General features: G+C 39.5%; 4 protein-coding genes across 7 annotated transcripts; 3 read left to right on the forward strand and 1 right to left on the reverse strand.

Annotated features, from left to right (window-relative positions):
* Positions 1 to 1665: 1665 nt before the first annotated feature.
* On the forward strand, positions 1666 to 7597 carry LOC131671986 (organic cation transporter protein). Of its 3 annotated transcripts, none has more exons than XM_058948861.1 (10): positions 1666 to 1856; positions 2821 to 3062; positions 3157 to 3409; positions 3488 to 3746; positions 4702 to 4870; positions 5198 to 5431; positions 5498 to 5712; positions 5801 to 5982; positions 6164 to 6256; positions 6329 to 7597. In XM_058948861.1, the coding sequence occupies exons 2-9, from the start codon at positions 2920 to 2922 to the stop codon at positions 6212 to 6214; spliced, it is 1506 nt and encodes a 501-aa protein (XP_058804844.1). In that variant the 5' UTR covers positions 1666 to 1856; positions 2821 to 2919; the 3' UTR covers positions 6215 to 6256; positions 6329 to 7597. The 3 variants fall into 3 exon arrangements, with proteins under 3 accessions (XP_058804844.1, XP_058804842.1, XP_058804843.1); XM_058948859.1 differs by having other exon boundaries at positions 1668 to 1856; positions 6120 to 6256; positions 6329 to 7594; XM_058948860.1 differs by lacking the exon at positions 1666 to 1856 and adding an exon at positions 1872 to 2161 and having other exon boundaries at positions 6120 to 6256; positions 6329 to 7595.
* A 114-nt stretch (positions 7598 to 7711) lies between these two features.
* On the reverse strand, positions 7712 to 11575 carry LOC131671985 (NHL repeat-containing protein 2). The gene is made up of 10 exons (XM_058948858.1): positions 11547 to 11575; positions 11046 to 11461; positions 10144 to 10310; positions 9897 to 10056; positions 9397 to 9812; positions 9106 to 9335; positions 8801 to 9026; positions 8542 to 8736; positions 8344 to 8460; positions 7712 to 8271 (listed from the first exon to the last, which is right to left on the reverse strand). The coding sequence occupies exons 2-10, from the start codon at positions 11386 to 11388 to the stop codon at positions 7876 to 7878; spliced, it is 2250 nt and encodes a 749-aa protein (XP_058804841.1). The 5' UTR covers positions 11389 to 11461; positions 11547 to 11575; the 3' UTR covers positions 7712 to 7875.
* A 42-nt stretch (positions 11576 to 11617) lies between these two features.
* On the forward strand, positions 11618 to 16007 carry LOC131671978 (anoctamin-4-like). Of its 2 annotated transcripts, none has more exons than XM_058948844.1 (13): positions 11618 to 11976; positions 12062 to 12259; positions 12326 to 12520; positions 12596 to 12804; positions 12889 to 13027; positions 13134 to 13335; positions 13401 to 13744; positions 13815 to 14066; positions 14134 to 14351; positions 14429 to 14646; positions 14711 to 14952; positions 15029 to 15316; positions 15380 to 16007. In XM_058948844.1, exons 2-13 carry the CDS (start codon positions 12152 to 12154, stop codon positions 15614 to 15616), a joined length of 2652 nt encoding a protein of 883 aa, XP_058804827.1. In that variant the 5' UTR covers positions 11618 to 11976; positions 12062 to 12151; the 3' UTR covers positions 15617 to 16007. The 2 variants fall into 2 exon arrangements, with proteins under 2 accessions (XP_058804827.1, XP_058804828.1); XM_058948845.1 differs by having other exon boundaries at positions 14429 to 14496.
* Positions 16008 to 16363: 356 nt separating this feature from the next.
* On the forward strand, positions 16364 to 18897 carry LOC131671972 (protein MEMO1). Its single transcript, XM_058948831.1, has 8 exons — positions 16364 to 16678; positions 17572 to 17653; positions 17731 to 17799; positions 17885 to 17997; positions 18074 to 18185; positions 18265 to 18484; positions 18576 to 18680; positions 18746 to 18897. The coding sequence occupies exons 1-8, from the start codon at positions 16483 to 16485 to the stop codon at positions 18881 to 18883; spliced, it is 1035 nt and encodes a 344-aa protein (XP_058804814.1). The 5' UTR covers positions 16364 to 16482; the 3' UTR covers positions 18884 to 18897.
* Positions 18898 to 19509: the final 612 nt, after the last annotated feature.

Below are 19509 nucleotides of genomic sequence, written 5' to 3' on the forward strand. Positions count from 1 at the left end.
TTTTGCTCGCCTCGAACTTACGGTTCACCAACCTCGAAAAACTAGGAAAAAAAAAGAAAGACAAAGTGCCGTCACTTTTTCCGCTTGATGCAAAATCGACCGATTGACTTGGTTTTGTTAAGCGGCTCGCAACTGCTCACAGATACTTTTTTTCGAGAACGCACGCGCCACGTGAAGTACAAATGAAGTTGGCTGGATATACTTAGAAATTCGTATTGTGCTCGAGAATATGTTTGGATACGTATGTAGTTCGAACGCTCGTTTAGTCACGTTAGGTACAGCTATTTTCGAGATTCGACCATTCTTCAGAAATGATTGATATGCATATTGATTGGATTTTAGTTTTTGGTTGACTAATTGGTTGTTGTGCCGATTAAATAGCCAAAAAACGAATCTCAAATCAACAACATTTATTTTATTTGAACAAAGAAAAGGTGAAAATTGAAGAACATACGATTTATCGAATGTTTGATTTGCAGGAAAATGTTGCGAATAATTAAGCCAGGAATAAATTGAACTATTGTTGGAGCAGCAGTGCAGTAGGACTATCGATCGATCTGATGAAAAGTCATATCTGTTGAATCGACAAGGAAAAAAGAGTGGAGCAGTCGGATAATGCGAGGCTCGCAATGAGTCGTGCAGTAGAAGCTGGGTCTACTGTCCTTTTTCCATTACATCATTTGCAGGCTGACGGATTACGGTACAATGTCTGACGAATTGACCTGGCGCCTGTTAGTCAAGTCCAGGTAATCGTGTGCCGTGGGACGAAAAAACGAAGGAACGAAGGAACGAAGGAACGAAGGAAGGGAAATTTAGAGAAAGAAGAAGCACTTTGAGCAAGAAATTTGTCGTAGGAGATAATTTGGGCTTTTGCAAGTGATTGCGGCTTGCGTGCAAGCAGAAAGAAGCGGCCTCGACATCCATTGACGCAAGTTTTCCGAAGCGAGATAACCAACTACAACGATAATGAGCCTGGGGCAAAGTCTTACGAGCCGATTAGCCGCGCGCTAGAGATAAATCGTTCGGCGCAAAGGCAGCGGAAACGCTGCTGCAGCAGCTTTCAATGAGGATGTCGAACTGGTCGAGCTGTCCTTGCGACTTGGCAGCTGGCGAGCTTGTCGACGTGGACGATGGGTTTTTCGGGCGCCGTGGCCCGCGAGCCCATTGGATAATTACTCGGAGATTGGCAAAAATTAAAGGTGAATTGCGGCGGCAATGACGGCGGTTTTGTACCGGGGGACAGCCGGCTGAATGCTTAACGAGGCTATTCACGACCTCGTACAGTCGTACGGTTCGCCTGCCGCACAATAGCGCTTGCCGCTCGCCGGTCACGCGCACACGTGGAATCGAGCAGCCGCGAGCAGTCGAGCAGTCGAGCAGTCGAGCAGTCGGTCAATCGACCGATCGACCGATCGAGCAATCGAGCCGACGCGCCTGGTCGTTCGCTCAGCTGCAATAGGGCCGCGAGAGAGGGCGCGGGGCTTGCCGGCCACGCGCGCTACGCCCAGCGCCAGGCGTTGGGGGCGGCGTCGCGACGAGCTTCGTGCCGCGACGCGGCTCTTGATCGATAAACGCGGACAGATTTTGCCGGCGAGGGCCAACACACGTGGGTCTAGAACGTCAGCAGGTTCCGGCGCTCGGCGACGCTCGCGCCATCCAAGTGCCCAGACCAAGCGAACGTGGAACTATAATAGCTCCCGTCTGCATGCGGACGGCGTTCGGCGCCCGACGATAGCCGGAAGTATCGGGGCGGCGACGTCGACAAGTAAAGCTCGCGCAGTTGGCCGGGCTGCCGACGCGAGTGCAGTTCCTCGGGAGCCGGTGTCTGCTGCGACGAGAGCCGCGATAGCCGCGAGGTGAGCCGCTTCGATACCTATCCGGAAACCGATCCACGGCCGAATTGGCTGGCGCCCGGAGGAGGCTAGCGGTCATTTTCCTCGAGCGATAACAGTGCGTCGCGCGATATCGCAGCAAAACTGCCGCGAGTGGAGGCTATCGCGTGGCGGCGCGACCGCGCCAAGGAAAACCGACGGCTGTACGCGTCGCTCGATACTGCCGGCAGCTCTGCCATCCACCTGGAATTGCCCGGGCCTTTTTAAAATCGGCCACGTTCGCGCGCTCCATTCCGTTCCTCTTGCTTGCCCCTCCAGTTGGATGCCTCGTACGTATATTTCGAGAATGACGCAACGCGCTACTTCATCTCTTCTATCTCGAGCTTACATCTGTACATGCTAATTTATGTTTAACGTGAGCTTTGGACAAGCAAGTAGATTGGCCCAGTGATGCTCCAAACGTCCGTCATTAGCGCAGCATCAGCGCAAGTTTCGCGAAACGAGGAGGGAGGGTGCACCTTGCAACTAATGAAGCTCTGATTGGAAAAGAAAACCATGGCGAGCCGCTACGAGGCACCTGACTGACGCGGAACTTATCTTCTTTATCGCGTTTGAGCAAAGTGAGACTCGCGAAACAATGTTTGCAACTGCGTTAAACGAATGCGTTCAACGAGTGCGTTCGCTTGTCAACACTTGGCGGTAATCGATCAATGGAAATGGATTAGAGTTGGTCTGTGAGCGACTTTCCGATAAGAAATGCGATCGAGAGGCATTTAGAGCATTGTTTTGACGGTGATTGCTTATCGCGCACTTGGCCACTTGGTCAAGAATTGAAAGCCGAGTGCGATCGCTTGATCGTTTTTGCGTTTCGCATGCGTTGCTCGGCACGTGCTTCGCAAACTGACCAATGACCAATGACAAGAAAAGCGTTGTTTCAAATAGAAAACAGCGAAGCCGCCGATAATTGTAAGCTGCTTTCCTGGTACAGGTACGAACGAACCGTCGACGCTGTTGTTTCCGTTGAAGCACCGGCTCTTGGGGTTCGTCACTGGTTTTACGGAATAGACAGAGCTCACCACCAAACAGAATGGCCTACGACGACGTGATACTGCAGATGGGCCAGTTCGGCAAGTATCAACGCAGGATATATTTGCTGCTGTGTCTGCCCGCGATTTCGTGTGCCTTTCACAAGCTCGCCGGGGTGTTCCTCGGCGATAAGATCGGATCCAGGTATAGGCGCTCGACCGGGATCGACCGAGATTGTTTTATCCGCGGTGGTATCAAACAATGAAAAACTGACGAATAAGTGATTTGTTTGCGCAAGATGTGCACTGCCGTGGGAAGAAGCGCACAACGCGACGTTCGAGCTGCCGGAGCTGCTGCTGAACGCCAGTTACCCGTGGGATGACAAGCTTGGCGACTGGTCGCAATGCGAGCGCTACCGAGATATGTCGGGTATAAGGCCGAACAGCATCAACATATTGCTCAGCGAGGCGACCAATGCCGCCAGGCCGACGATCAAGTGCGAGCGCTACGTCTACAACCTGACGGTGTACACCGGCAGCACTACTTCGGAGGTACGTTCCTTTCGTTCGACTTGGCTCTGAGCCGTGCGCCAAGCACAGCGCCAGTCATGCGACCTGTTCGGACGACAGTGGGACCTGGTCTGCGATCGAGAATGGATGCGGGCGTTCAGCGATTCCGTCTTCATGGTCGGCGTGGCACTTGGCTCCACGCTCTTCGGCGCCTTGTCCGACAAGTACGGCCGAAAGCCCATATTCTTCTTGTCGCTGATCATCCAGTTGCTCGGCGGAATCGTCGTGGCCTTCGCACCGGAATTCGTAACCTACATCGTCTTCAGGGCGATCGTCGGCTCGACTACCAGCGGCGTCTTTCTCGTCGCTTACGTTATCGGTAAGCCGCATTTCTCTCTCTCTCTCTCTCTCTCTCTCTCTCTCTCTCTCTCTCTCTCTCTCTCTCATAGCATGGCGCTCGCAAGGAGCCAGGGTCGACTGCCGCAGCTGCTGCTCGCGCGCGTATCTTCGTCCGAGCCGCAAGCTCGTTAACGTGCTGCTGCTACACGTGCACGTGCAAACGAGTCAAAGTAAAAGTCAAAAGTGAACATGAGCGAGAGCGAACGGGCACTGGCGGTCCCCGCGTTTATCCCCTCGTTTATCCCCGCGTTTATCCTCGCTTCGCCTCCTTCGGCTCGTTTCAATCTCACTAAAGTGTCGTCCCACTGTTGATAGCACCGTTGAACAACGATTGCGCCCGCGGCATTGACTCGAATCATTTTCAGGTGGTGTGCCATCGTCAAGGCCGCTAAAAATAGCTTGCAGCCAATTATTCGATTATTGAATTGGCTCTCGGCAGAAAGGTCGGTTTATCGACGCCACGTGCCAGGTACAAGCCGCGACGTTCCAGAAAAGAGCGGAGCGACATCGGCCATTCGCTTGGCTGCTCGCAACTTGGCCGAGGCTGAGGCTGAGGCGTTTCGCCAAGGGCCTGTCTCGCCTCCCTTCTCTAATTGGACGCGTACGAGGGCCGTTGGCCCCTGTGCGCCATTTTTTAGCGCGAAGAACTCGTTACTGCGAAAGACCGAGAGAAAGAGAGGCGCCGCTTTGCTCGTACGCTCTCGGCTCGTTTTTCCTTTGCGACTTGGGCCTCTTCGGCCTGCGGCTTATAATTGACTTGCGCGCTCGTTTCTCCCTTTCTGCGCGGTTACCGATTATCTTGCTTTCAATGTCGCACGCCGCGCAATTATTGGCCACAAACCGGAGGTCAATTAAGTGACCGATGCGTTAATTGTCGAGGCTTTGGCCGTTTTGTCTAGATCGAGGATAAGAAAATGCTTTTGTTGCAATTACAGCCCTGGAAATGGTGGGACCGCAAAAACGCCTGATAGCAGGTATCGGCTGCCAATTGTTCTTCACCGCCGGCTACATCATGACGGCCGGCTTCGCTTGTTACATCACCGACTGGCGCACGCTTCAGATCGCTCTCACGCTGCCCAGTGTCGCTTTTCTCCTCTACTGGTGGTAAGTGCGTTCTCTTGGTTCGGCTGCTGCGAACGACGCGACCTTGCCTCGCCTCGCCTCGCCTCGCCTGTCCGCGCCTCGCCTCGCCTCGCCTTGCCTCGCCTCGCCGCGCCTCGTATCGCCTTGTCTTGCCTTGCCTTGTTTATCGCCGAGATTTATCGTGCGCGAGCGCTTTTTGCTGAGGCGACCGCGCGCCCGACGAGGGTCCGCTGAAGGTCCGCTGAGGGTTGCGTCCGCCAGTTGTACGCTTAATTTACGGCTTTGAAGATTACATTCGAGTAGAACGACCCTCGAGCCAACCCGAAGTCAACCCGTGTTCTGCCGCAGGTTCATCCCGGAATCCGCGAGGTGGCTGCTGACCAAGGGTCGCGCCAAAGAGGCAAAGCAACTGCTGCAAAAAGCTTCGCGCGAGAACGGTGTCGATATTGCTGATTCGACACTCGAACGCATGCTCGACGAATCCAATGGCGACAGCACGCCGGACACCGACAAGCCTTCCATTTTCGACCTGTTCAGATATCCCAATTTGCGCAAGAAGAGTGTCCTCCTGTTCTTCAACTGGTAAGTCGCTCGTTGTATCGTTGTCGCCATAGCCGTTTGAGTGAGCCATTGCCGTTCGCCGAGAAGGCTGGTCAACAGCGGCACCTACTACGGCCTTTCGTGGAACGCCTCCAGTCTCGGTGGTAACAAATACACCAACTTTGTAATATCCGGTCTGGTCGAGGTGCCGGCCTACACCTTTCTCATCTTCACGCTCAACCGTTGGGGTCGCAAGAGCATTTTGTGCGGCTGTATGATCGTCTCGGGACTCGCACTCATCGCCACGCTCTTCATACCACAAGGTTCGTATCGCCACTAATTCTCACCACACTCTGCGACTCTTCTTCTCTTGTTTGCAACAAAAATTTCTTCATTCCGTTACATTCGCAGATATGAAGATCTTGAAGGTGACGTTCGCCATGATCGCCAAGCTTGTCATCACGTCGTCTTACGGCACCATCTACGTCTTCACTGCCGAGCAGTTTCCCACGGTCATCAGGAACGTCGGGCTTGGCGCCAGCTCCACTTTTGCTCGCGTCGGCGGCGTTCTTGCCCCCTACATCAACTTCTTGGTACGACTACCTGTCTTCTTCTTTTTCTTCTTCTTCTTCTTCCTCTTCTTCCTCTTCTTCATCTTCTTCATCTTCCTCCTCTTCTTCTCCTTTCGCCGACGCTGCCACGGATTGTCGCTTGAATTTGTATCATCTAGAATATTTATTGGGAGCCGTTGCCGTTTGTGATTTTTGGTATTAGCTCGCTCATCGGCGGTCTACTCACGCTCATGTTGCCGGAGACGCTCAATAAGAAGCTACCCGAGACCATTCGAGATGGTGAATCTTTTGGAAGGTCTGTATCAATTGCTATTTCTGAAACGGAGAATGCACGCCGTGTACGATTCAATATTTCCTTGCTCTCCAGAAAATTTTCAAAGCTCGAGAAGAACATTATCGACATCGAAGACGTAACTACCAGCAAAGACGAAATCAATCGTATGAAATCGTTTTCGTAATAGATATCCGTGAATGCACGCATCAAAGTACAAGATAAAACGTCAAGCATTGCTCTCTTCGCCTCATAGTAACATTTTTTTGTTTTGTTTTTTACATCGACTCAAATGATATTCTGCCAAATATAGATAGCATCATTTTAACCGACGACGAAGAAACAGAAAACAAGCTTGACGAGCATTTACGATAAGGATAAATTGCGAAAAAATACCATATTCTACGTATATCGTAACAACTCGAATAAATATTTTACTCAATATTGATAATTGTAATAACGTGTTCATGTAAAGAGAATGTAGGACATATTTTTAATCGATGCCGTTGCCCTGACGATAAATCACGTTTATATAGGCAAAGCATTCATTCATCGCCGTTTTAATTAATAAGGTTGTTTTTCATCTCTTCCCTAGTTATTAAGTTTTTCAGCATTGCTATCATTGAATTAATTTTAAGGTCTCTCGCTCAAGTTTGAAACGTTGGTAAAAAGCTTCCAAAGTGACATTATTACTTTACTCTAAAATTAAATTAAGAGTTAATTTAAGTTATGGAAGTACAAAATTATTTAATCATACGCATAATCAAAAAACAGGTACCAATACAGGCGTAAATCGATGTTCAACGTGTAATAGACAGAAATGTAAAATATTTTATAAGCTACAGCTATTATACATAATATGAGCCCAAATCCCACTAGAAGATTAGCGCTAAATTTTTTTACGAATTCGTCGCATAGCAATACGAGATCTTGCTTGCTGTGTTCATATATATATATATAGTTATCCTGTCGAAAGACTGATTGTTGCTTAACACTAAACCTACCAGAGCGGTCAAATGACTGTTCCTAAAAAAATAAATAAAACTTGAAAAATAAATGTTTTTTAATTATTATATGATAATTATTTTGTGTTTGTTGTTCATGCTAAATTCTGTATTAATTACAATCAACTGGAAAAAGACTATAATTGTTTGTTTCAAAAGTGGTCATTTGACCGCCATTCGGTAGAATTAGGTATATATATGTTGGTAGGTTTAGTGTTTATCTTAAATTATTTCAGATAGACACAAAAGTTCGTTCAAACTAATCGTTCGATTTTTATATAGATACTTCTATTACATTTTTATAATAAAATTACAGAGTAATTTGTTTGCCTCGATAATTAATTTTTCTATTTGATCTTATAAAAATAGAAAAGGCATTTATAAAAATTCATCATTAGATATTTTTATTGATATTACTGTATTGTACAAAAAAGACTTTTTAATAAAACTTTCAATATTTGAAAATTAGTACGTTATTTTAAACACTGGCCTAGTTCAAATATGTATAAATAAAATTAAAAAAAAATGAGAATCTTAAAAAAAGCAGTAAAATTGTTTCGTTAGAATAAAATAGTGATATTACGATTGTATATCACGATTATTGCTCGCATTAAAATTTCAATTTTAAAAACATGATTTTTATTTAATATTCAATTGCTTCTTCTCTACAACATTTACTGACGCGCCAGCATCTCTAACAATAGTGTAAACAATCGATAATTTCTTCGGAATACATTCGGTGGCACGACATGCCATTACGTCCAGCATAATGTGCATCTGCTTTTGTTCGATACCCTGTGGTATTTTTATCGACAATGGAGTTGACAGATCGCCATTTGATTCTACAGCTTTCCAATCATTGGACGGTAACTGTAAAGCCCATCTTTGCGGAGCTTCAGCATTTAATTTTAAATCATCTTTGAAAATAAGAGCAAATGAAATGCATAGATCGGCGTCGTTTGTACTAACTTTGGAAGTGAAATTGTATGTATTTTCACCTCTATTCCACACTTCTGCAGGTAGGTCGATGGGAATCTGCAACGCAAGAAAATATTTTGCAACATTCCACAGATAACATCTTTTTATATTCGAAAGTGAGTCACTCACGATGCTAATATTTTGAACATTTTTCAAATCGAGGGCCTTGATGCAGTGATTATTCGTATCGGCAATGTATAACGTTTCTCCATTATGGCTCACCGCTAATCCACTTGGTTCATCGAACTAAAAGAAAATACCTATCGTTGAAGATTCATCGTAGCTCTTTATCAATTTCAGCAAACTTTTCATGCTAAAGCTGCTTACAGAATTATGTTTGTATGCCTTTTCAGTAGCACACACTGTCGTGCAATTACCCTCGCTGTCGGTTTTCTTGATTTTGTGATTGTAGGTGTCGGCAATGTATACCATTTTTTCAACACTGTTCCAAGCTACACCCAAAGGATGCTGTAATTTAGCTGAATACTTTTTACCGTCTTGATCGCCAAAGCAATGAAGATTCTAAAAGTAGACAAAATCTTAGTCTGTAGAAAAAGCGTGTAGAATTTGATAAAAAAAATTTTACTTGTGGATTATTGTCAGCTCCACAAACAGGCATAACTTTTCCATCATCTAAACATACTCTTCTAACAGTGCTACTTTCACTGTCGGCAAAGAACACCGATTTCAATTCTTGAGCTACAGCCAATCCTGATGGTTGAGCTAAACTTGCAGCGTGAGGGTAAGAATTATTTCTATTAGCTTCTCGTCCATTTCCAACTATATTAGCACATGTCCCAGCCTTGTATTGCCTAGTATACAAAGTTGCAATTATGACAAATATTTAGAAAACAATTAGTTTTTGTAATAAATCGATCGCGTAAATCTTACTTATTTTTCCACCAAGTGGTATCTTCTAAAAAGTAAGCCCAAATTTGATGTGTTCCTGCAATAGCTATTATCAGAACTGGAACTGTTTGTCCATTCTGTTCATGTTGATAAATAGCCACATCCCATGGAGATGATAATGCTTGTTCCTTTCCTATCTTGCCACCGGTATAATCATGCCCTTGGGATCCATTTCCAGCAATAGTTGTGACAGTTTTGTCTTTCAAGCTAATCTAAAAATTGTAAAAAAATAATAAAACGCTTTTATTTCAAGCTATAGATACTTCAACTTACTTTCCTGATTGTATGATTTTCATTGTCAGCAACAAACACAACGTCCTTCAATACACAAATACCCTGAGGTGCATTAAACCTAGCTGCTTCAAAATTATCATCTCTAAATCCTGGAGAATATCCACCAACCACATGTTCAACTTTGCCATCCTTGCCCATAATTAAAATTCTGTTATTTCCAGTGTCTGAGACTACTAATTTTTCTCCAGATTCTGCTTTAAATGCATGAACTTTTCCAGGGAATAATAAGCTGCCTTTGTTCATTGGTAAAATATGTTGAGCAAGTTTGAGTGGAATAGGATCATTACAAATTTGTTTCAATGATTTAAAGTACTTTACAGCTATTTTTGTATATAAAAATAATTCATCTTTATGCCCTTCACCAACAAAAACAAATAGAGGCTGCCCTTTCGGACCTGAAAGTAAATTTAATTTTTCTACAATTGGTAAATCATAGAGAATATTCAAAATTTACGTTATTTAGTAGTGTTTCAACATACCTAACATAACTAAGCTTGGCCAACAAACAATCCCAATATCTCGCCACATCAAAAGTTTGGCATCATTTACAACGGGATGTCCTATATTATATCTTTGAACAGCTGCAACTATTTTATTAGAATCCCTTTCATTAGCAAATTTTGCACTATGTACACCAACCTAGTACATTTATAATCAGAAGCTTGTTATTATGAGCAAGTATTATTTAAATTATTAATATAATATAAAAAATATTTGTATACTAACAACAACAAGACCATCTTTTATGGAAAAACGTTTTTCTAAGGCATTAAGATCTGGTAATATGTGCATACAATTGATACAACAGTAAGTAAAGAAATCTAAAATGACAATTTTTCCAGCAAGATGTTTGTATATGAATAAACTTTCAGAGACATTGAACCATTCCAGACCTATAAGAACCATCAGTGATTACTTTTAAAAGGTGTTACAGGATTTGTGTTCAAATAGATAGTTTTTAAATAAAAAAATAAAAGAATAGAAAGAAATGTTAGTAAACCTTATTTATTATGTACACTATAAAACAGTATAGAATTTAACCGTATAAATTATTTCACTCAAAACTTAAAACAAGTGCAAATAACTTATTCATCTTTCAAAGGTAAGTCAAACTCTTCGTGCAAGCTGGCTATTGTAACACCTCGCAAGTTAGCCAAAGCACCTAAAATTATTTGGGTTGCATCTTTAATATCGTTATAGTCATGAAGTAGTCTCATGACATCTTTGATCGAATCAAGCAACTGTGAATTCTTTTTTAAATCAGCTAATTCTAACTCTAAGGCTTTCTTAGCTTCTAAAAGCTTAGTATATTCCTCCATTTCCTCCTTGGATAATTTTCTTTTCGCTGGGGCTTCTTTTTGAGGTGTTGACTCATCATGAAAAGCCTTTTTACGATTTCTCTTAACACCTTGCGATGTGAAAGCAGACATTGTTTTATATGTATAAGAAAATTACTGTACCTGTAAGGAAAAAAAAATTAGAATTTTTATTTGTTCACCTGAAGTACAGTGAACAAAAAATCCTAACCTTAATTTATTAAAAATTTTAGATTAACTATAACAATCCGGCATTAAAAACTTGCTTAATTGATACCGTTAGTAGTGCTATTGAATAATGATTAGAATTACCTTTTGCAAAGTCACTAACACGAAGGCCAGTGTCAGCGTAAGATTTTATATGCTTCAGTACTATTTTTTCTTTCTCGTCGTCGTCCTTAGCAGCATCGACCACTCTCTTCAGCTCAATGCAAATCTGCGTCAAATCTTCAACGGTACTCTGAACACTCATATTTTTCAAGCTGTTATTAAAAAGATCCTTTAAGTTATCGGAACTGCCGTTATTATTTGTGTGAAAACGACGTCGCGATGGTGTTGCCAAGTACTCGTGCATGTATCTGGTTTTAGGCAAGGTTACGATATTTTTTCTAATCACTACGATCTGCTGTTGGAGTGCTCGAAGCATCGGTCGCATATCGCATTAAAATCTACCGTTTTTACCCGTCCGGCGTGTAATTCTCGCAATCCATTTTCGGTCGGGAAACTGGCTATCAGTTATTATATTTTTAACTAATATATAAATATATATTGAAGTGTATATATACATCTCGCGTACGCATAAGAGACAGCTACCTTATCGGCTCTTTGAGTAAATATTTTGCATGTATATTTAGCAGTCGACAGCTGGTAGTCGTCGAGCGACGACAGTTGATGCATGTGTGCGTTCTGTGGGCGCAGTTACATTTTTGAAGCTCGATGTCGTGATATGGATATCATTTATTACTTTAGGAGTTGTAGTTAATTTAGTTTATTAGCACTACAGTGTTGAGTGGTTTCGTTGTAATTATGAATAAGAGTTCTACGTAGGTTTCACGTGATTTGTAGGAGATTGTCTCAGGAAGTGATCTCAAACATGCGTCGTTTACCTGTAATCTAATTTATATATATTGGATTTTTTCAATTTTTGTACGTAAATGGTGATTACACTTCATTGCTAACGTGTAAATTTAAATTAATAACGTTCGCTTTTACGATGTAATAAATGTAATAAGGAAAAGAACAGGTTAGTCAGTGTATTTCTGTGGACACAACTTTCTATTTATAGATAATGATGATACAAGGTTCCTAATAAATTTCAATATTCACAGGAGATGACTCATGCGACTATCCTATTTAAAGAATTTTAAAGGTAAACGTGATGACGTGAAAATTTGAATACATTGGCATTTTTGTTTAAAATGGATATTTTTGGTAATGCTAATGGCTCTAAGGTGGATAATGATGTTCCATTAGAACTGAGTCAGAGAATTATAACTATAGAGCAAGATAATTTTCCTATCCAATCAGTAAGTAATTTTGTAAACAGCTCAGAGGCAATTAACAATATATTGACAATTGTTCTTCTCGTACAGGATATAAATATATCATATCAAGAATATCAGAATGTCAGTGATGATGTTGATTTTGTTCTTGCCTATGTTGAAAATGGCAATGCTACAAATGCACAGAAAAGAGAATTATTTGAGAGAAGCCTTTTGGAGCAAGGATTACAATTAGAGTACGAGGAAAATCGACACTTGTGTTTCGTTAAAATATATGCTTCTAAAGTTAGTTTTATCTTTAGTAATCACTATCTTTTTCAAGATAATTTTTTAATTATTTGCATTCACTTTTTATTTTAGGAAGTCTTATGTAGATATTGTGAAATAATGAAACTTAGGATGCCAATAAAACCACTGCCAGATGAGAAAATAATTGAAGAAACTGATTTTCTTGATGATGCTAAATCCTGGTTTGTCCAGTTGTTTAGCTTTGCACAATTAGATGCTGATAAATTTCCTCCAACTGAATACAAACTGTCAGCTGAATATGCTAGAGATAAAGATTATTTGTATGTATATACTATTGTTTAAATATTATAGCATGTTTGTACATTTTTTGTTAATCCTCCGTTATTTTCCCTTATTTTCTAAAGATTTGATACCGAGGATAAAAATTTTTTCCCTACTCATATTCGCGTGATGATTGTGGATTTTATTTTGGAAAGACAGTGTGAAGGGATCCAACAATTATTAGCAGCAGGTGTTTATAGCGCAGCATATCCTTTGCATGATGTAAGAATTGTTTAGTTGAATTGCAATCGATACTTATTTAGTTGAAAATGTTATTAAGAATAACTAAACGGTTTTTTATTTGTTGATTAATTATTTTATTTTTTAGGGTACTACGAAACAAAAAGGAAGCGTCCGTGCATTACTTCTTGAAGAGTGGGGTAATGCAAAAATGTGGATCAAAGTGCAACCATTGGATACGATTAGAGAGTATTTTGGAATAAATTTTGCCATGTACTTTGCTTGGCTTGGATTTTATACGTACATGCTCATCCCAGCGAGTATTGCCGGTATTATAACGTTCTTTTACGGTAAGATATATTATTTTAAAAAATACCATTAAAATGCAATATTATATCATCTCATTTTCTTTCAGGATTGATAACTATAAAGTCAAATCGTCTGGCTGACGACACATGTAGCAACTGGGCCAAGAATACGATCATGTGTCCACAATGCGATAAGACCTGTGATTTTTGGAGACTAAGCGAAACATGTTTATTAACGCGTATTACGTATTTGTTCGATAATCCGGCAATTGTATACTTTGCGGTATTTATCTCGGTATGGTCAGTGTTTTATTTGGAATTATGGAAAAGACGAGCAGCGGAATTGAGTTATCGCTGGGGTTTAGGTCAATGGGATCGCACGGCTGATCATTCACGACCCCAATATTTATCGACTTTAGCTAATATTAAGATATTCAGAGTTAAAGAGAAGGCAAATATACAATTATTATTTCAAAATTTGCTGAGTATAATTTTCTTTTAAATAAATTTTTCTCTTTTAGATAAATCCAGTTACAGGAGAAAAGGAGCCACACGTTAGTTTTTGGAAAGTACGGGTACCTGCGACGTTCTTTAGTTTTTCCGTAGTTTTATTGCTAACTGCCTTAGCACTTGCAGCTGTATTTGCTGTGGTACTGTATCGAATGGCAAGTATCACATCGACATCACTATTTGGCCATGATATTGGCTATAATATTAGCCAATCTAACTATAAAACTTTCGCCATACCAGCTATAGCAGCAGGCATCAATTTAGTACGTTTTTAAAATTTATAAAAATTCAGTTTTCGCTATTCTTATTGCAAAATGCATTAACTTTTAGGTTTGTATCCTAGTACTAAATTTCATTTACGATTGGTTAGCGGTATATTTAACGGAAATGGAGTTGTTAAGAACACAATCTGAATTTGATGACAGTCTTACACTTAAGGTTTATTTATTCCAATTCATCAATTACTACGCTTCAATATTTTACATCGCATTCTTGAAAGGAAAGTTTGTCGGATATCCAATGAAATATAATAAAATACTTGGTTTTCGGTATGTGTAATAGTTTTAAATTCGATTATTTTTCTTTTCTACCATAAAACGTTATTAAATTAATCGCGATCTTATAGACAAGAGGAATGTTCGCCTGGAGGATGTTTACTAGAGTTATCAATTCAACTAACGATTATAATGATCGGTAAGCAAGCAGTAGCTACATTATTGGAGATGGTCCTACCAATATTGTTGAAATATTGGGCGCTGTTCCGTATTCACACTGGCTTGAAGCAAAAAGATCCTATTGTTCCACGTAATCAGTGGATACGTGACTTAAAACTGTTGGATTGGAGTAAGAGTTCCTCGAAATTCTTTTTTTACTAGTTGTTCAATGTATCATTTATATTTTTACCTAGGCGTCAGAGGACTGTACGACGAGTACCTCGAGATGGTAATACAATTTGGATTCATAACACTGTTTGTAGTAGCATTTCCATTGGCTCCATTGTTTGCTCTTGCAAATAACGTGTTTGAAATGCGCTTGGATGCGTCGAAATTTTTGCGACATTATCGTCGACCGGTGCCTCGTCGAGCTCGTGATATTGGTATCTGGGGACGAATCCTTGAAGCTTTGGCGCGTATATCCATTACCACTAACGTGAGTGAACGTTCAATTTTCAAGTAGCTAACAACGTATAAATAAATGTTTCATTATGTTGTATTGTTTTTTTCAGGGCTTTATTATAGCATTTTCATCAACCTTTATACCTCGTTTAGTATATATGGCAGTAGTTAGTCCTGACAAAACGGACGTTGGTTTTTTAAACCACAGTCTTGCTGTTTTTAATACTAAAGATTTTGCTAACAACACCGAGCCTCTTAACAGTTCTTTTGAAAACGTCACTACGTGTCGCTACGCTGAGTATAGAAATCCTCCGGACCATTTCGAATTACCATACAAAAGACCGTCTATCTATTGGCACATCTTGGCTGTTCGATTAGCTTTCGTTGTAGTTTTTCAGGTAAATAGGTACATGTACATTTTTTTAATTTTAACGCCAACCACTTTATTTATACGATTGTAGAATGCAGTGGGGTTGATAAACATGGCTGTACAATGGAGCCTCTCGGGAAATCCACGAAAATTGCGAGATCAAATGAAACGGGAGACGTATTTGACGGAAGAATTGATAATCAAACGTGAAGCTGAAAGAGCTAGAGATAACATGGATTGGGAGGATAAACAATCGAGTGTCAGTCCTAATTCTTCGATCAAAAAGAGAAAATCTTACATTCGTGAGACTGAAGTGTCGGACACGTAGTTATGAGTTATACATTGGTTTAGAACAAATTTTGATATCAATTTATGTTATACATCAATTGAATTGAGTATATTTTTTTACTTGATACTTGTTACATTTTTTAACTCATCTCGTTTGATATAGAGTTGTTTTCAAGTAGCTAGATATAAGCTGTTGACAACTTTCGCGAGGAGAACATTTCTAATTATCTTAAAGTATTATAGTTAACTTATAACGCGGTTTGATATTTGCGCAAATCACGAAAGAACATTTTTCTATACTTATTTTTTATATAAACACTGTTTTGTTAAAATATTCCCATGTTTATGAACCTATGAATGTTACTGAAATTGTATATATCGATATGGTAAAACTTAATGGATGTACCACGAGTCTACAATAAATTTTGCATCGGAATAAAAAGTAGCAAGTGTATTTAAACATTTTTCAAAGCATACGAGCGACAGGATAAGAAGTTCAATATATAAGCGTGTCCAAGACAATAATGAAAATTTATTATACAATTTGGAATCGATAATCCCCATACAACATTAATTTAAAATTTATGCGCGACGACGGAGAGCGTCGTTGTATAGTTTCTTTATTGTTTCTCGCACCATCGCAATTAAAGTACATACTCTTATCCCCCCCCCCCCCCCCCCTCCATAACAGCAACGAAGGTGAGCGCGTCGGGCAGCGGGCTGCGTAGTGTGGCCGACATTTGCACGAGAACGAAAGAAACTCATTCAGAGCGCAGGTATATGCACTCATTGCACTCTCTTTTTTCCTCGAATTTCTTTTTCGTCGATATTTCACGTCTTGAGTCAAACTTTAAGCTTCGCTTGACTCATATTAATGTGGTTGAATCTGTATATGTACATGTGCATATGATTGTATTGCTTCCTTTGGAAGTAGCTCAGCTGTATGAGGTCTTGAATTGTGAACTGGGACTCCATTTGTTGTTTAATTTTTGTTCTCTTATTTTTTTCTTTCACAGTCTATTGTTGCAAGGCCAATTGACGTTAAATACAATGGCTTTGGCAAGAAGAGCGTATCATGCTGGTAGTTGGTACACGGAGAATGGTAATTTTATAGAATTCTTTTTAGGTTATAAAATAATAAGTCTCCACAAGATTTGTTTATTCAATCTTTCCTGTCTTATATTTTTTGCGATTATTCTCACCATTATTCACGTAATTACGTGACTAGAGTTACGTAAATTTTCCAGACGGCCCAACTACCAAGATAAAAGTACTAAGCGGAAAATCGACGAAAATTAATCTGGAAAAATTATATAAGAACTACGTGTGATTAGCAAGGATAACTAAACTCATTAATAATTCAGCACAATTAAGATTTCGTTAATAAATAAATTCTAAAAGTTGAAAACTTGCATATAAATAGAAATTGAATCTATGTAACGTTCTAATTCGATTTTTATAGAAATGAAAATGTGTTAAATCGTTAGTAAAAATCACACGCAATTTTTCTATCCAATCAAAATATCATTATAATCATTCGTTATAAAAAAATAAATAATATTTCTCATTGTAGCGATACATGCACTTGAAAGATCAATAGGTAACGTAAACTCAAACTCAAAAAGTACACTGTACTCTAAAAAGGGCTGTACCCATAAGGCATAAGCATAGGTTATTGGGTTATGCACGAATGCTTATTTTCAGACCTGTAAATATGACTCTAAAATACACCACTTCAAATTGCAAATCTTCAGTTGGGCCGCCTGGAAAATTTACGTGACTAAGAATCTTTAGAAAAATCTGTCATTGAACCATGTAATTACCTGGATCTTGGTGGGAATAATTACATCATATTTTCTAACTAAAAGTGATCGTGATTAAATAGTTTGATATTTTTACTGTTCAATTTGTGTAAATTAAATGTTTTTATAATTCAACTACTCAGTACCAAAAAATACTGGCACAATTATTAATATATGCCTTTATATTTCTTAGGTTGTGAATTGGACAAACAATTGGGAGACTGGTTAAATGCAGCTGATTTGACTCATGGACCAGCACGAGCTATTATATCACCGTGAGTTTTCGCGATTTTTAAACACCGTTTTTGTTTATTTTTAAGCAATGTTTTTGTTGATTATTTATCTGTTATAGTCATGCTGGCTATAGCTATTGTGGAGCTTGTGCTGCATTTGCTTATCGTCAAATTAGCCCTGTCGTTGTGTAAGTTTGTCAACTTTTTGAATTTAATCAAAAGAATGAAACTTCCAAGAATAAACAATCAAACTGATGGATTGATTTTGTGCAGCCGCAAGATATTCATCTTAGGTCCATCTCATCATGTTAGATTATCTGGCTGTGCTCTTTCGCAAGCTACTGTTTACAAAACACCCCTGTATGATTTACATATTGACCAACGAAGTGAGAATGAGTTTTGCCAAACTCTACATTTAATTTCAAGATATTTTTAATGCATTTTATGTCTTATACTCTTCAGTGAACAAGGAATTAATGAACACTGGACATTTTGAATGGATGGATATGAATACAGATGAAGATGAGCATAGTATTGAAATGCAACTTCCATATATTGCTAAGGTGATGGAAGAGTGAGTGAAAATTATAACTATGTATATTAAAGATGCTATAAAATTTTCTATTAATAATGTTTTGAATCTTATTTTACAGTTTCAAAGACTCATTTACTATTATACCCATACTTGTTGGATCAATTAGTCCTGAGCGAGAGGCTATGTATGGTAAATTGTTGGCACCTTATATGGCTGATCCTGAAACTTTGTTTGTTATTTCTTCTGACTTCTGTCATTGGGGACAACGGTTTCGTTATACTTATTATGACAGATCTTGTGGTGCTATACATAAGTCTATTAAAAATCTTGATAAAATGGTAAACTTTCCTGTTTGAACGAGTTGATGAGAATTCTTTAAAGTTATTTCATTTTATAATCTGACCTATTATTTAATTTATAATTTTATAGGGGATGGATATTATAGAAAATTTGAATCCTCAGGCATTTACAGATTACTTACGAAAATATAGCAATACTATATGCGGCAGACATCCAATTGCAGTATTATTGCAGGTAATGTTTTATTAATATCAAATTTAATTAGTAATGCACTTCTTTCAATAGATATATATATCCAGGTGATACAAAGTCTCAAAGAAACTACTAATGGTCAAGGAATAACACTGAGATTTCTAAAATATGCTCAAAGCAGTGAGTGCAAACATATGAACGATAGTTCGGTCAGTTACGCTAGTGCTTCATTGGTGCTTGAGTGATAATGAAGCAAAATACAGCTCCTGCCCTTAAATATTGCGCGATAATAAAACAAGTTAACGTTAGACATAGCTGAAATTTAAACAAATGTTTACTACGAAGAAAAACAGGAAGACAGAATAATTTGTTTCTCGTGAATTTCTTGGTACATCTAATGTTTTAGGGATCAATTATAAATGTACTTTTTCTTTTCATGGCAGAGCTCAAAATAAGGCCTCTTCCAAATGGTACCCTCATGCGCGATGCCATACTTACACCTGCATACTTAAATATACAATTATTTTTTCATGTATGACTAAATTAACATTTTATAACAAAGTACACCGCTATGTAAAAAAATGGTAGGATGTTAGCTAAAGACAACGAAAGACTGACTTTTGTCATTGATATAGAATACATTGTAAAGAAAATGAAAAAAGTCCAGTCTGAGACCCATGTGAGATTATGCGTATTATATACGCACGATATATAAATAAACGTCAGTGAAATAATCGTCTCACTCAATTTGAGTTCTACCTCAATTCATCGAATTAGGTCCAATGCATTAAATAGTGCAACGTTAATGATAACGGATTTTTAGGTCAAGTGAGAATAGTAAAAATAGTTCTTAGGTGTTGAAAATTATTAT

This window comes from Phymastichus coffea, unplaced genomic scaffold (genome assembly GCF_024137745.1).
Source record: "Phymastichus coffea isolate CEN01 unplaced genomic scaffold, Cenicafe_Pcof_1.1 PCOF00140, whole genome shotgun sequence".
In the NCBI taxonomy this organism is placed as follows: Eukaryota; Metazoa; Arthropoda; class Insecta; order Hymenoptera; family Eulophidae; genus Phymastichus; species Phymastichus coffea.